The 12,871-nt window shown below is 39.3% G+C and overlaps 1 protein-coding gene across 5 annotated transcripts in view; it reads left to right on the top strand.

Moving 5' to 3' along the window:
* SORCS1 (sortilin related VPS10 domain containing receptor 1) overlaps window positions 1-12,871 on the top strand; it is a gene marked incomplete at both ends in the record, with an annotated part of 539,831 nt that overhangs the window by 387,776 nt on the left and 139,184 nt on the right. For all 5 annotated transcript variants that reach the window (XM_080694691.1, XM_080694692.1, XM_080694694.1 and 2 more), the window contains one exon: window positions 4,708-4,772. In XM_080694691.1, the coding sequence (XP_080550817.1) occupies window positions 4,708-4,772 (65 nt within the window). The remainder of the gene's footprint in view (window positions 1-4,707; window positions 4,773-12,871) is intronic.

Here is a 12,871-nt window from a genome sequence, read left to right as displayed (position 1 = left end):
TCTTTGTATTACTATCATTCCTATAGTTCTAAACTCTTAAGGGCAGGACATCCTTAGCCCTATTCTCACCACACAATAAGAGTTAGGAGGTTTCACTAAATAAACAAGTGAAAGAGTTGCTTTTACTTATTCTTATAATTGATATTGTCCATTGATTTATGGTAATAAGTAAATTTGATTACTCATTTATGTTAGTGGAACACTTATGATATATTCTGAGTTTTATATGAATATGAATTTTACTTTCTTATATGAGTATTAATATTTGATATTTGTTACTCATTTCTTTTTTATTGCCCAAGATTTAGGTTCGTGTGTGTGTGTGTGTGTGTGTGTGTGTGTGTGTGTGTGTGTGTGGTTCTTTCTTTTACTTTTCTTTTTTGGACTGGGGATTGAACCCAAGGGCATTTTACACCTGCAACACTCTCCCTCCCCACCCGCCCCTCTCTCTCTCTCTCTCTCTCTCTCTCTCTCTCTCTCTCTCTCCATATATATATATATATATATATATATACATACATATATATATATATATATATATATATATATATATATATATATATATCCTCCTGTCTCCGCCTCCTAAGTGCAGGGATTACAACCATGTGCCACCATGCCTGGCATTCCAGAAGTTTTGAAAGGGATATCCAACTTAGCTAAAGAGGCATCCCCCCTGGTAAGCTTTCCTAATGTTCCTGCACATGAGCCCTAGTGGAAAAAGTTATGAAGACAAAAGAAGGAGAAGAGGGAATTCCAGGTGGAAATACCTGCAGGTGCACAGACAGGAAGGTTCCCCTTTCTTCCCATGACGGTCAGTCCAAGAAGGGAACTCATTTTCCCAACTAGACATAAAGGCAATATAAAGGTATACATGATATGGCTACCTACTTGCCTGTTTCTATAATTAAAGGATTCTGTGCCAAAGTTTTTATATTATTTTTGTAGAGACTTTCTTTCTAAGTCCCAGAATTGAATAACCAAATGTATTGAATATAATAGTAAATATTGGCCAGTGTAAAAATGTTGTCCCTGTATTTATTGAGAAAATATGCTTTTCTGTGCTTTACTAAGTACAGAAAATTCCCTGATACAAGGCACTCCTCTTGGAAACTGGGTAGGAAGAGAGTCATTGATTCAAAGGTTGGTAGCAAACCATGATGAGCCATGAGAGAGAGCGATATGTGCATAAACAAAGGAGCCCAACCCTTTGTGTGAAATACCAGACACCAGACTCATTTAACAGAGGTGCTTTAAGTCAATCTTGACGTTTTACTTTTCAAGGAAAACCATCAAGATTTCTATGTTTATGCTATTTTACTGTGATAATGATGAAGAAAAATAAATGCAATGGTTAATCTTAAAACACACAGAGCTGGGTGTGGCTGCACACTCCTGCAGTCCCAGAACTTGGGAGGCTGAGATAGGAGGAATGTAAGCTTAAGGTCAGCCTCAACAATTGTGTTTCAAAATAAAAAATAAAAAAGCTTGGGGGTATATCTTAAAGGTAGAGTGCTCCTGGCTTCAATCCACAGTACAAGAGAGAGAGAGAGAGAGAGAGAGAGAGAGAGAGAGAGAGAGAGAGAGAGAGAGAGAAAAGAGAGGAGAGAAAAGGAGGAAGGAAAAGACACCCCTAACTCCATATCCCCAGAAAGAATGAATGGAAGGAAGGAAGGAAGAAGGAAGGACACACCTAACTTCATTGTACCTACTAAAATATAGAGTTGTATACAAGCTAGAGTAAGGACACCAGGTGGTTACCTGTAGTGCTGTGCCTTCCCAAGGTGGCTTATGAATGATAGGCCTATGGTAACAGCACCTACACAGATATTTAGCATTGTTTGGCTTCAGCAATTCAGAATTCACCAGGACCACAGCATAAAAGCTACAATAATTTTCTATCATCTGTGACTACGAGGAGTGCTTCTTGAGCACATCACAAATAAAAATTTTTCAAGACATTGTGATTTGACTTTAGTACTCTGACTTTTATTTTACTGTTGTAGTTGTTTTACTAAAGATGGAAAAAACAATGTAAACAAGGTTTGGTGTTGGTTAGCCACAGAAGATTTTGGAAAAATAAATGATTCAATGTTGCTCCTGCCTCTTTTTCTTAGTTGATAAAGGAGTGAGGGGAATAATACTTAAAACATCTTCTTGCTTCTAAAGCAATAGTTTTGATCTGGTGCAGAATCATATGAGAAGATACAACTGAATCTAGGGAAATTAATTGGATTACCATTGACAAGGACCACAAGCCAAACATACATGCTTAACATTGTGTTTCTGGGATGTTACAGGTCTCCTGGGAGTAAAAGGTGTTGTCCCTTTTAGGAAAGAAAATCAGAGGAACAAGCAAAATGGTGGATGAACAACATATAACTACCCATTAAGATATAGCAAAAACCAGCTAACTGTTTGAGCTTTCTAGATTGCAAGTTGCAAGTGGTTCAATTTGTTTTTAATGCTCAGGATGTGTGCCCTTGAGAGGCACACATCCTACCTATAGATCCAGGCAGTAGTTCAGCATGGGGAGGTGGAGGGCCATGAGCAGTTGCTATAGTACTTAGCTGAAATCATGGCAAAAGGTTCTCCTGCTGATATTCAAACAAATTCCAGTGATGTGAAGCACCCAAATGAATATTTGCTGTCTCTTGGGAAGAATCATAAAAGCCATATTAGGAAAAGTTACGGGAGAAGAAGAAAGCCGGATTTAATGGTTGCAGTGCAGACTCTGAATTTTAAGCCATGTATCAATCAAGGAAAACTTACTGATAGGGATAATCGGACCTTAAGGGGACCTTTTTAATTGTGTGTGTGTGTGTGTGTGTGTGTGTGTGTGTGTGTGTGGTACTAGAGGTGGATCCCAGGGGCTTTTCTATCTCCAGACTATACTCCGAGACCTATTTTATATTTTGTTTGGGAACAGGGTCTCACTAAGTTTCTGAGAGCCTTACTCAGTAGCTGAAGCTAGCTTCAAACCTGTGTGATCCTCCTGTCTCTGCCTCCCAAGCACTGGAATTACAAGCATGTGCCACCACGCCCAGCTAAGCGGACCTCTTTTCTAAAGATGAAGGGGCCCGAGCAAGGGAGGTCTCAGAATTTTTGAGTTGGGAAAATGAATTCCGATAAGGCACATTCTGGGATGGCCAAGGATGTTCATTAATTTACCTATTTTGAAGACTTCATAGAACTTTCTCCCTTTTTTTTTCCTTCCCTTCTATTCTTTAATCTTTTCTTGGTTCCTTTCTTCAGTCATTCTACTTTGACTATTTATTATATGCCAAAAACTATGACTATTAATATAAAGTGTTTAAAACAAAGCTCCTCCAATAGATCTATTTGGTGTGTGTGTGTGTGTGTGTGTGTGTGTGTGTGTGTGTGTGCGCGCGCGCGCGCGCATGCACATTTACATAAGGGGTTGGCTTCACATTTTGAAAAGCATGCAGAAATAATTTTAATAAATTGGGATATGTGTCTTGGAGGATTTATACCACAATAAATACTTGTTGATAGGAGAAAATGCTTCTTTCTGTTGAAACTGGGACATAGTTAACAGAAAAGGTAACTGTTCAGTCATGCCTTAAAATAAAAGTCCCAGAGGCTGTGATAAAGGTAGAGAAGAACATTTCAAGCTGAAGACAGATGCTCACAGTGGGTCCAGAGGAGCCAGGAAGTGCATGTAGCACATTCAGAAAATGGCAAAATCCTCAGAGTGTTAGGACATGAGGCAGCAAAAGCGAGATGGCATCTGTCACGTCAGGTACCATACAAAGTCTTGAAAGTGAGGTGTATTTTTGAGATCTGCTTCTTCTAGTATGGACTGGATGGCTGAGCTGAGTGCAAGGACAAGCAGAGAAACTAGTTTGGAAGCATTTGATTATATGTCTAAATGGAAACCAATAAAAGTTCTGCAAGTCCTGACTTAAAAAAGAGTAAACATAATCCCAACTTTAATTCTAATAGTTGCAACTTTAATTAATTTCACTGTATAAAAATTCTAGAGATAGAGTATGACTGCCAGTATTCTTTATGCAACAGTTTTTCTATTTAATATGGCTCACTGCAAAATTATCCAAAATAATATGTGCCTGTGAGACATTTTAAATAGGCTTTTATTTTACTTACACACATGGCTCTGGACTCGTACTAGGAAGCACAATGCTTCTGCATTTGGGGGGCCCACAGGTTCAGCAGTGTAAGGAATGGTCACTCTGCTAGAGCTGGTGTTGTGTTGGTTGGGCATAGGATTTGTTTGTTCGCAGTTCATAGGGTATTAGTAGGTATTTCTACAAATTTCAAAGAAAAAGTTAATTAGGTCTGTTTACTATGTAAATCACTGTTCATGTCACCCAGCTACTGAAGCATGCCTGGCATCTGCCTGGTAAGTCTTGAAAGTTTAATACGCTGCCAGTGGGGTTAGTACCAGCATATGTGGATAGCATGTGTAGGACTTACTTGCCAGTCCAAGCTAATAACACATCATATCTTTGCCAGAGTTTAGCCTGGCCTTCATCAAATAAAGTTTTCACTAACCTTTTTATTTGAAGTGGAAATTTTGCTGTCAGACCACATACATAAATAAAGTAGCTACATCCCAAAGATTGCGGTTTTAGAAGCCTATGGGGTATTAATAGTCTGCGGGCTGTACTCAGGCACATGTGAAGTTATTAATGTGGCTGCTCCCTTTTATATTTCTCCATTTTGTAGGTCTGTGATGGGGTCAAACAAGGAACCAGACCTCGTGCATCTTGAGGCCAGAACTGTGGATGGCCGTAAGTAAATCAACTTTTTCCAATGTTCATAGAAATATTAGTTCTATCAATCTGTCATGAACCAAGCCTGCATAGTCAATGTGGCAATAATCCAAATCCATCAGTAGTCCAGAATTGTCTTAATAGTTATTTAAAATAAATTTTAACATATGTACTGAGAAATACACATATATATTATAGAGATTTATTTATATATGGATAGTGACAATGTTAATGCTACCCTCTTACTTAATCAAAGTGTCTTTCCAAGTAAAGAGAAAATTTCCAACCTCACAATTTCTAATGTGTTTTAGCTGTTGCTGCTGCTTTTTTGTTTTGATTTATTTTTCCAGTCTTATTTTGGCAGGTCCTATCAGGCAATACCTCACTGTCTTGTTTAGAATGTCACAAAATACTTGTAAAAACAGGAGAAAAAAGAATGATCCCGTGTGTCCCCATCATAGGCACCAGAAGGGAGAAGTCATTTAGTCAGTTGCTCAGCCGTTGATAGTTCTCAACTCTAGGTAGTTGTGCTACAGTGAAGGATGGCACTTTGTGGAGTTTGTGGCTTTAGGTACACAATATAGAACTACTTAAGTTGTAGATACAGAGTTCAGACGTATGCATTAATGTCTCCAAGACCTCTCACTAATTGTAATACCTTGAAAAGAAAGTCACTTAAACCATTTTTTTCTTGCTTGTTTGTTTTTCTTTTATTGGTACTGAGGACTGAGCCCAGAGATATTCTACTTTTAAGTCACAGCCTTGGCCCATTTCACTTTTTATTTTAAAATAGTGTGTTTTTAAATTTCTGAGCTGTCCTTGAACCTATGATCCTTCTGTTTTAGCCACCCCTGCCAAGTACTAGGATTACAGGCATGCACCATCCATGCCCAGTTTACTTAAACCTTTTATACTTCAATTTTTAGTCTATTAATTTTAAAAAGTTGATATTAATGGATTTTATAGGAGCTAACATTGATGTAGCAATTATCCCACACCAAGAATTAGGCTATGCACTTTATATACTTTATAATGAAAACTTTGTAGGCTGTTATTCCCATTTTATAGTTGAGGAAACCAGAACACAGAAAGTAATTATATACCTAAAACATATCGTAAATAATATAGAGGACAGTGGTGTCTAGTTCACAAAGCCCACCCAGAAAAGAATTGGAGAAAGTAATGTATACATAATACTACACACAGTATCTGACCTTTTCAACATGCAAACAGTTACCATGTAAGTTTCCTTCTCAGTCACTGACTCTGAGGAATCTTAGATGGGCTGAGTCATTCCTGGGGACCGCCACACCTAAAATAGAACTCTACAGGTGAGAGGGATAAAAGGAAAGGAGAAAGGGAAAATGTATAGAAGAGGACTAAGGGGAGAAAAGGCAGGTGGAAGAGAGGTCAAAAGTGTAAAGGAGAGAAAGAGAACACAATACTCACAATTACCACCAAGTGATGAATCCTAGTGCTTAACCAGAGAGTGATTCAATGTCCAAGGCATTCCCTGTTTTTAAATACTCCTCACAATTTGAAGGAATGCTCATCACTTGTAGTCTACCTATCTACTGTTCTGAATGCAAAGTCACAAGACCCCTGTGCATCTCTAGCTTTGAGCCCAACGAAGCAGGTTACCAGTATACCCCAACTCTTCAAGAACCATGCATTCTCCAGGACTCTCATCCCACAGGACCCCATTAAAAGTTTTCATCTCTAGAGGTTTTGCTTCTTCTTTTGGGGGCATGAATATATTCTCTGGCACATGACAGGAGCATGGATCAAGGTCCTAGGCTGACCATGGCCTTCTTCCTGCAAACCCATGCAGGGCTGCCATATATGATAGACCAGCAATGTGCCTGATGCAGAATAAGCTTAGCAGTTTAGAGATTTTTTTTTTCAAGTTTATGCACTGAGCCCTCTCAGTTGATCCATTTACTTCTCTGGAGCAGATGATGCCAACTTGGATCTCAGCATCCTGTATTACTCCATGGAAAGCAGTCTCTTCCTGAAACAAAAGTAAACACACCCATGAGATAAAGCTCTCATTGATTCCCTATTGCTCTGATAATAAAAGGCAAAGTTGTAACTGTGACCTGTTGCTCCAGCATGATTTGGCACCTGCTCATTGCCTCAGCATAATCTCAAGTCTGTCTCTCTTTCCTCATTCTCTTCCCAAAAGCCTTTGGGCTTGCTTTCAACTCTTGATATCTACAAATTCTATGTCTTCCCTTTGAACCCTCATACCCACTCTATCCTATGCCTAGGATACCTCTGCGCACCAATGGAGCATAATTAATCAGTGTGAATGGTTTAGCCCTCAGGTGAAGCACCCATGTATTATGACAGACTTTCTCAGACTCCCAATTTAAACTAGTTTCTTATTTTGTTTGCTTTCATCCAACTGCTTTTTTTAAAAAAAAAATCTCTTCTGCTTTCATTTCATTTTGAAATAATATGTTCTGCTTATGTAATTATTTGGTCACAAGTTTTTCTTCTCCCAGTCCATAATGTCTACGAGAATAAGGACCATATGTATTGGTCAAGTCTTTTATCTCAGCACAAACCACAATGTCCACACATAGAAGGAGCTTTCCAAGTGCCAGTGTTACCAGCTAGCTATCTCACCTCATTCACCAGGTTGCCTGAAAATTTTTTAGCATTAAACTTAAACTTGACCATGTTTCGAATCCTCATCTGGGGATCTTGTTAGGATGTGAATCCTGATTCAGTAGGGGCCCTAGATTCTGCATTCCTAACAAGCTCCCCGATGATACTGAGGCTGCTGATTTGTGGAACAGGCTTTGAGTAGCAAAGTCCCCCAACAGAAAACTAATGAAAAAGCTTTAGGGTCTGTCTCCCATGACTACACCCCTTGTTTAGAAAGCTCTGGATGGAATTGGTAGCATCCCTGATTGCTTTCATTTCAAGTCTTTGGGGATAATTCTGCTTTCTGCTTCTGGCATCTAATGCACATAACCCCATATCCTAAAAACAGTAAGGCCATCGCTTTCCCTGCTCTGCACATTTTCTAACACCTAGCATGACTCCCCTGCTCCCTGAAGGCACGGAGGTTGATAACACTAAAATGCCGTCTCAGGCTCAGCTCTCACAGCCATGAAATATATCAGTTATCATTTTATTTATTTTATTTTACTTTTTTTTGCAAAGGCAGCACCTTCAGAAACTATCCAAGGGTGAAAATTCAATAAAGGAATTTAATTTGAAAAGTTATCCCTGTCAAAACAAAACAGAAAAAAAATTACCTAACCAATTGAAATAAGGGATCTAAGCCTAACACCTGACCTATCTCTGTATGAAAAAAAATGATGTTGTGTTGCTATCATATCTCTTTCCTTTTCCTGGTATCTTTGTTTCTCTTTCCCTCCTTCTCTCCCTCCTCCCTTTCCTATCCTTGTCTCTAAGACAGTATCATGGATGCAGGGAAAAGAAACAGAGAGGAGGGTGAGAGAAGGACAGAACAACCCGCAGAGAGGTCAGGGAGCCAAGACATTATCAAATGCTGCTGGCAAGGTTTGAGAGTGTATTTATCAAAATCAGGTTCCAGGCCAGTCGGTTGCCCTCAGAATTTCAACTCTATGTTTCCCACTCCCTGATTGAAATATTCTCTTGATTTCCATGTCTTCCTCATTGTTAAGTACAAAGTTTACGTATACGGGACCCACTGTTTGCATTACAGCCTGTAGGATATATTTCAAAATAATATATATATCAAAATTATATATATCAAAATAATAATAAGGAATCTTTAAAAATAATGCATTCAAACCGAGCATGGTGGTGCACGCTTGTAATCCCCATGCTTAGGAGGTGGAGACAGGAGGTTCGTGCAGGTTCGAAGCCAGCCACGCTGGCTTAGGAGACCCTGTTTTCAAAAAATAGGTCTGGGAGTGTAGACTGGAGGTAGATGGGTTTCCAGGAACCGCAGTACCACCAAAATAATAGTAATAATAATAATAATAATGCATTCAAAAATTTTTAGCTAATGTACTGAGACATTTGACACAGGGAAAGGCCTCCTGCCCAGCTGGCTCATCTCTAGGAGCTGGGTGGCTTAGTTGTTTTTGTTATTCAAAGTTCAGTCTAGGTCTCATCTTAGATGTTCCTGTATTGCAATGCATAATTACTTTGAGCTTCAACTGGAGCCCCCATGTCTGAAGGGAGGTGAGCTCTGAAAAGCTGGAGTTCTGTGAGAGCCTGTGATTGGCACAGCTACTTCTTAACAACTGGACTCTCAGATGTGGATGTCTGGTAGTTTATGTCGTGACGAGGATGTTATCCTTTGTCTTACTCACTGTCTTGGGAGGCGAGCTGAGCTGAAAAGAGCAAGCTCAATTACAATCAGTCAGAAGAAGCATTATTAGAAAACTTTGAATGTATTTACCAAATGTGGCACTTATGTTTGTTCCCCACTTTCAACTGAGGACAAAGTGACAGGTCCTCATCCAGTTACAAAGACTTCATTGTTCTAATATCTCTGTGTGGGTGTGAGTAGGTGGGTGTGTGGGATATGTGCACCTAGTACAGTAACACAGATAAAAAGGAAATATATAAACTGTCAACTTATCTAACATACTTGTATTTGTGTCTGTGTGTGTAATGTAGGTTGTTACAGAGAAAACCTTGGACAGAATGTTGGATTAAAAATTTTGAGAGAAGAGACATCTTACTAAATCTTTGTTCTATATCTAAAACATCACTCACAGCCTAAAACATTCAAAATTTTTTTGTTTTTTTGAATAGATGCTAGTGTCACTGTATACACAAGTCTTCTTAAGGAAGAGTCTTTAACCACAAGGTCTAATAGAGTCCTGTGAGACAAATGATGAACACAAGAAATGTATACTTAACTCCTTGAAATTTGGTGCCACATTTCATGTGTGATTTTGGAGGCAAAGCATAAATCAGAATGTTCTAGAAAATCCCAATGGTGTATACCTGTCATCTTAGTACTTGAGAGGCTGAGACAAGAGGGTCACAGACATGAGACCAGCAGGCAGCAATTTAGGTGAGATTCTGTTGCAAAATAAAATAGGGCTGGGGGTGCAGCTCAGAGGTAAACAACTCTAGGTACAATCCCCAGTGCCAAACACTCAAAAATATACTCCACAAGGTAGTTGAACCTGTGTGCATAGCATATTTATGCTTTTCTGTATACATCCTGTAGGATACCTGTAGTACCAAGTGTGGCCATTATTGCTTCTCTGTTTTACTTCTGAAATGAAAGGCCTTGCCAGCCACTGACCTGAATGTTTCTGTGCTGGTGGTGATCCGTGCCAGCAGGGACAAGGGACAGGGGACAATTACTGGTCTCCGTGTCTATTTGCATGAGTAAGTAACCTTGTTACAACTTTCTCAAGGACTAATCTCTTTCACTCGGGAATAATAAACCTTGGTCCTTCAGCCAACTGTGAAAATGACTGCCCCAAAACTTTGTGAAATGAACCTCAAACTAGCACTGTACAAGCTAAAATAAAAGAAAACGAAGCTCACAACTCTGTATATCTGTTTTGTCCCAATAATTCTGTCTTGGGTGAGAACTGGAAATCTCTGTTTTCCTTTCTGTCCTTCAGCCTTCTCGTTTGCTCTCCATATTGAACGCCCTGTGTGTAGGTATCTGGACAAGGCAAGTACTACTGAAATACCATGCGGGGGTGCTGAGGAGTCCAGTGCTCAGTGCCCTCAATAGCTGAGCGATGGACAGGTTGAGAGGCATTATTATAGGCACAAATTACTTTTATACCAAAATAGCCACTACTTTTTATGCTAAAGACAGCAACTATGAGAATAAAAAGGGTAAGCCATGTACAAACACATCAGTTGAAAGTAAAACTTTCATATTCATTCCCATTCCCAAGAGGTAGGGGATTATATGTAATTCTCTGCCTTGGACATTCTGCGCGCTTCTCCGTCTAGCCAGCTGAGTGAGATTAGTCGTCATGGATGGTTTAAATCCCACTGTAAGCACCTGTTTCTTAGGAAATATTTTTTCCTAAATTCCCCTTAATGCCCTTCCTTCCTTCCTTCCTTCCTTCCTTCCTTCCTTCCTGATTACACTCTCAGCTACACTCCCAGCCCTATTTTATTTATTTTTTTTGAAACAGGATCTCTCTACATTACTGAGGGTATCCTTGAACCTACAATATTCCTGTCTCAGCCTCTTATGTACTACGATTACAGGTGTGCACCACCACATTTTGCCTAAATCAGTTTCTTATTTTGCTTTTATCCAACTATGTTTTTCTTTACTCTTTTGCTTTCATCTCAATTTGAAATTTTACATTCCACTTAAGTAATTATTTGATTACAACTTTTTCTCCCACCAATCTATAAATTCTATGAGAGGAGAAAATCATGCTATTCATTACACACACACACACACACACACACACACACACACACACACATATACAAACACACACATGATTCTGAGGATGCATATGTATGTGTATGGACACACATAACATACAATGTTCATGTTGTAAAGCAATTGTGCCAAATTTAGCCTTGGTGAATTGAATGGCATGTTTAAAATATCAACACATTGAAATACAGCAACTTCATGACTATGTAAAAACCTATTGTGCAGTGAATTCTAAATAATAATCACTATCTAATTAAAGGGTATATAGACCTTTGCCCATTACAAATAATGCTGATACACACACATACACACACACACACACACAAACACACACATTATATATTTGAAGTTGACTAACTGGAGGAGCTACATTCTAATATGTGTTTAAGTGTGAGTATAGCATAGTTAACCTAGACACTCATTGCTGGGAGGCGGGAAAGGTAAGCAAGGGAGGGCAGCAAGCTCTGTATGAATGTATGCCATTTCCAATATTATTCACATAAAAAATTAAAAATAAAATAATGCAGTGGGTATAGAATGCCCCTGAGTTAAATTCCCATTAAAGCAACACACACACACACACACACACACACACACACACACACAATCCTAAAAATATTGATGCTTACTCATGTATTTCCTTTCTTTGCATTATACAGTCTCAAGGCAATATTGATACTAGTATTATAGTTCTATTACTTATTTTACATGGTACTTCCTTAGATACTTATAACAGCCCTGGGAAATAGATACCATTGTTTCCTCCTCTTCCTCCTTCTCCTTCTCCTCCTCTTTCCCTTATTCTTCTTTGTCTTTTTCTTCTTCTCTTTTAATACTGGGGATTGAATCTAGGGGCATTTTACCTCTTTGAGCTACACCTCCAGCCCTATTTTATTTTTTTATTTTGATCAGGGTCTTGCTAAATTGTTGAGGCTGGCCTCAATCCTATGATTCTCCTCCTCAGCCTCCCAAGTGCTGGGATTACAGGCGTGAACCATCATGCTTGGCTATTTTCCTCATTTTTATGACAAGGAAAATAAGACATAGAATGATTGTTTTCCCCTTTGCCTCAGAGCTGGGATTTAGAACTGGGTCTGGTTCATTCTAGGTCTATTGTTAATTCATTCACCAAACGTTGTTGGACACCCAAACTAAGCCCAATGCCCTCTTTCTCATGAATGAGAGGTGGTAGGAGTCTTGCAAAGGTCCCACTCTCATAGACGTTGCTGTCTAGATGGGGAAGACAGATGGTAAAGAAATGTATAATGCAGTGATATATGTGTGTAGAAATGTATAACCCAAAGCACGCAGCATAGGAAGAACAGAGGGGTCTGAGGGAGGGACTGACAAGCAAGAAGTCTCTGATGAGAATCATTTGATAGTTGAGCCAGGTCCACACAGATGGGACAACACATGCCGAGGATATGGAGGACGAGCATGCCTAGCATGGTTGAGGCGTGACACGCAGGCCAGATGGCCGGGATATCAAGGGACAGGCAATGCTGCCCATGCCTTTGTTCCATAATGGAAGGCAGAGATTGTGTCTCTTTGCTCCTTGTTGAGCATATACCATGGTCAAAGCTCAGTACTCAGTATGGGGTGTGAAAGCACAGTGAGTTATTAAGAAAAGAAATGGTTGATTGGATGTACCCATGTAACTGAGGCAGAGCTGGGAGCCGTCCCTCTGTCGTGTAGTTAATTTTATAGCATGTGGACCCAAATAAGTGAA

Source organism: Muscardinus avellanarius, assembly GCF_963383645.1.
Source record: "Muscardinus avellanarius genome assembly, chromosome: 4".
In the NCBI taxonomy this organism is placed as follows: Eukaryota; Metazoa; Chordata; class Mammalia; order Rodentia; family Gliridae; genus Muscardinus; species Muscardinus avellanarius.
Note: the sequence above shows the minus strand (reverse complement) of the source record. Positions and strands in the feature narration are given on the sequence as shown.